The 4,250-nt window shown below is 38.8% G+C and overlaps 1 protein-coding gene across 3 annotated transcripts; it reads right to left on the reverse strand.

Moving 5' to 3' along the window:
* Positions 1 to 1,328: 1,328 nt before the first annotated feature.
* Positions 1,329 to 3,852, reverse strand: LOC107776835 (gibberellin receptor GID1C). Of its 3 annotated transcripts, none has more exons than XM_016596772.2 (3): positions 3,704 to 3,852; positions 3,422 to 3,486; positions 1,329 to 2,796 (listed from the first exon to the last, which is right to left on the reverse strand). In XM_016596772.2, the coding sequence occupies exons 2-3, from the start codon at positions 3,470 to 3,472 to the stop codon at positions 1,801 to 1,803; spliced, it is 1,047 nt and encodes a 348-aa protein (XP_016452258.1). In that variant the 5' UTR covers positions 3,473 to 3,486; positions 3,704 to 3,852; the 3' UTR covers positions 1,329 to 1,800. The 3 variants fall into 3 exon arrangements, 2 of the variants coding, with proteins under 2 accessions (XP_016452258.1, XP_016452257.1); XM_016596771.2 differs by having other exon boundaries at positions 3,582 to 3,809; XR_001646053.2 differs by lacking the exon at positions 3,704 to 3,852 and having other exon boundaries at positions 2,716 to 2,853; positions 3,422 to 3,559.
* Between the last annotated feature and the right edge of the window lie 398 nt (positions 3,853 to 4,250).

Here is a 4,250-nt window from a genome sequence, read left to right on the forward strand (position 1 = left end):
TTTCATCTCTCCTAAATAAAGGAATGACATTTTATAAACTTCTATAAAGCAGGTCCAAACAAGTCATCTCCATAAAGATAAAGCTCGAAGGTTAATTTTAAATAGTTTTCAAATAAAAGAATTGTCGCATAAAATAGGACAGTAAATCTTAAACAGATGTCACATCCTGGCTGGCTCAAATACACGACCACCTCCCCCCCCCCCCCCTCCTCCAAACCCCAAAAAAAAAAACTCCCTAACGTAAAGAAAAAAACAAATTTGGATTTTGTAATTGGAGGATCCTTTTAGTACATCCAAATAGCAATCGCCACAAGTCCACACAAGTCATTATCTCTATATTTGCAAGTATCCGTATTTCCAAAATATGTGTCTATAACCTAGCAACGAAAGTGCCAAATCTTGAGCCATATTCAGCAACTCTTTCTTGTAAATATGAAGAAAGAATTGGCGTAGAATGGAAAGGGTAAGGGGGGCAAAGAAACAATCTTGCCAGTGAAACTTTCACCAATTTGACACTATGGGACTAGATTCATATGCTAACCAAAGACAATTGAATTTAGCAAAAACAGACTGGTTCTTTGTCTATATTCCAAAATCACCAGTGTTCTAACAGTTACACCTGCATTTAAGCCTTTCCTTTTATAGCAATAGTGTCCGAGCCAGCTTACCGAAACTTCAATTATTTCACGAGATACCTACTACCTTCCACCGTAACACTTTCAAGCTGGCTACTAGTCAACAGAAAATCACCTCATGTGTACTGCTATTTTTACCACCTCCAACAATGCCAAATTTCATTATTGCAAAATATAGAAAGACCTCATTGGATATTCCATGTGCAAGAGAACTATAAATACCTAGAAACACTGGCGGATGCAGAATTTCCGCTAAGGGAGTTCAAACAAAAAAGTTAAAAAAATTAGTAGAGATTGTGGCTAGTGGGAATTGAACTAGTGACCGCAAGAAGGTTTTGAACACCCTAGACCATTGAGTTATGCTTTTGGCCTGTGTTAAGGGGATTCAAAACATAAGATATAGCGGTAAAAAACAGATTTTGCCTTATATACATGGTGTAATTTTTCGGCGAAGAGGGTTCCACCCCCCTAAATCCGCCCCTGTTTAGAAACCATTCCGACTATAACAGTGAGATATGTTGAATTACACATGTTGGATATGTTCATATTGTGCATCCTGAAGAAAAGAAACAGTACCTAAAAACACATCTTCTAAGGGGAGGAAGTGTTCTAAGGATGTACATGTTCAAGGTCAAGGAAGTGACAAAGGAAAATTAGAAAAGAAAATAAACCAAGGGGTGATACGAACACAGACCATGATAACGCGTGTAAGAAAGCAAACATAGTTCTATATAATTCCAGTTATTATACAACTTCATGATTTAAGATGTTCATCCATGAAGCAGAGTAGTATGATCTCCTATATAACATTAGCAAGACTTACCCCCTCTACTACGGAGGCTAACGTGGGAAATGTTAAACTGTAAATCAGCATATCTGCTAGCCGAAGACAAGATGACCATAACCACTGGCGCATCTATTAGAATATACAAACAATATCCAGACACTTTTGGTACCTGGAATAAATATAGCACAGATCCAGCTACATGATTGAGGTTTTTCTGCTTCCAACAACCAACCCAGCCACTGGAGCAGAATCCAAGCAATAGCATGACCTTTAATTGCTAATGCTATACGATCTTTCAAACGGTTGACAGGCTAGGTACTAACTTCAACAAAACATCAAGCGTCTTCAAGCATCCTACTTTTATCAAGGTTAAATCTACTAAGAGTCAGAATTCACAAAGTTACTTATTTCGTCCATGACAGTATAGAAGTGTTCATTATTTGGCAACAAGTAGAACCCTATTGTTGCCTTCTCCAAATATATCAGTTTAACATTTTGTCCAGCCTTCTTGAGCCCATCTGCATAGGCCAACTGCCAATCCTGAACAAGATCCAACCCTGCTACAACAACAAGATTCTTAGGGAACTTAACTCCATTGAGGTTTATACCATTTGGACCAAACGGGTTGCATGCAGGATGGTCCCGGTCTGAACCTTCAGGAAGATAAGCTCTCCAATACCAGTCTCGGTCTTGAAGTGTGACGAAATATTTGCCATCTAACCGCTTCTCCGATTCAGTTCTCTCTTGTCCGCCAAACATAGGGTTTAGCAGTATATTTCCCAACACTTGTACGTCGGATTCTACTGCCCTGAAAGCCACATTATGAACAATATTACCACCAGAGCTATCTCCAGCTAAGTATATGTGAACCTTCGAGTCTTTTCTGCTCTGCAACCATTGCCTTGAATTAACCCACTCAAGAGCAGTCCATCCATCATCATAAGCACAAGGATAACGATTTTCGGGTGCTCGCCTGTAGTTAACTGACACAACAACTGCTTTGCAATTACCAACAAGGCGTCGACATAGCGTGTCATAGATAGCACTATTGAAAGAAGAGTGTGCGAAACTTCCACCATGGAAGAAAATTATGACGGGTACAACATCAGCAGTCACAGGCTTTTCAAGTTCAATTATGCTCGGCGAAGCTCCATCTTCAAAAGATGGACGATAGACACGGCTGAGTAGGCCTATTTCACGATCAATGACAACATCAAAAGAGAAAACTCCATCAACTGGATTTGCATTGGCTGGGACCTTACGGTCAAGGAACTCTGCCAAGTGACGGTTGAAAGTCCCATCAGGGCGACGAAGAAGATTGTAAGCCAACTTGAAGTTGGAAATTAGGATCCATGTATTGAGTGGAACCACCCTCTATAAGAAAACAGAGGTGAAAGTTGAGAAATTGTACGATTTTGAAGTGATGATAACCTGCACTATGTATAACAATATTCTCAATTTACATCTAACACTTACAACACAATTGTAAATAACACTACAATGTCCTATTCAAGGATGATGTGCCCAACTAAAGCTATCCATTTATTATGCACATATATCATGATATTTAGCATAAATACTATGACACTGCAGCATACTAAAAGAGGAATAGCTAAAATGATTCAGGCCCATTATACAAAATGGAAATTTTTTAGCAGAACAATTAGAGCAACTCCAGACCCACACTACCAAGGTATACAGACTGAAAATCTACACAAAAGGACACTCATTTTCCTATAAAAACAAGCATATTTATGGGGTACAGAGCACTGATAGACCAAATATAGCAGCAAAGAACCAATATTTTAGCAAGTACAACCTTTCAAAAATACAAGTTCCAAGATAAACATAACCCTACCCCTCCAAATCTTCATTACAAAACCAACTCAAGATCACTCCAAGCTAAATTCAAACCATAACGTAGAAACCAAAATCTTGAAAAAAAAACCCTTAAATCAACACAACAAATTTGATCATTAGAGAAAAGAATTATATTTACCTTAGATTCATTCTTGGACTCGTTGGCAGGAGCTTCATTATTTCTTGCCATAGAAAAAGCTGCTCCTTTTGATGTTGGGAAAAAGAAAACAGATTACAAAAAACCAAGAAAAATAAAACCAATTTTGAAAAACACCAAACTTGAGAAACAAACAGATTACATTTCCATGAAAAAGCAAAAGAACTTCGATAATATTTTCATCTCCCACTCTCTAAAAACTCTTCCCCTCAGCTCATTAATGTATGCCAAACAACAAGAAGAGAGAAATGGGTAGTAGCTTACTATCTGCGAGAAAATGACCAGTGGAGATGAGGTGAGAGAATTGGAGGGGGTGAAGGATAAGGATTCCGGCGCAAAATAGCACGGAGTAATAGTTCGATGCTAAAGTACGGAGGGTGATAGAGGGCTTCGAATAGATAGACGACAAATTGGAGGGGCTAAAAGGGTAAAAAACTTTTTGGGGGTAAGTTGTGGGACCCGCATACTAATATTTAGCAATTGCAATGGTTTTGGGGGGAGGACTTAAAGTATGGGGTATTTATGAGTTTGGCCCTGAAAGTGTTAGTTTATTGCCATAAATGGATGGAAAAAGACAAAAAGAGTGAGGGAACGGAGTCCATAGGGACAAAAGCTAAGGAGCGTCGGGGGAACGCCAAAGAGGCACGTAACGACAAACGGAGTCCGTCAGTGGCTACGACTTCAGATTGATGTTGACACAATCTTGGGTGTTTGTATGAATCTCCATTGAAGTACACGTACCCTTTGAAGAAAAATTATAAAAGTACACATTACCCATACGGTATTGGAGTTTTCTTAAATGTGGCTGTGG

This window comes from Nicotiana tabacum, chromosome 7 (genome assembly GCF_000715075.1).
Source record: "Nicotiana tabacum cultivar K326 chromosome 7, ASM71507v2, whole genome shotgun sequence".
NCBI classification, from domain to species: Eukaryota; Viridiplantae; Streptophyta; class Magnoliopsida; order Solanales; family Solanaceae; genus Nicotiana; species Nicotiana tabacum.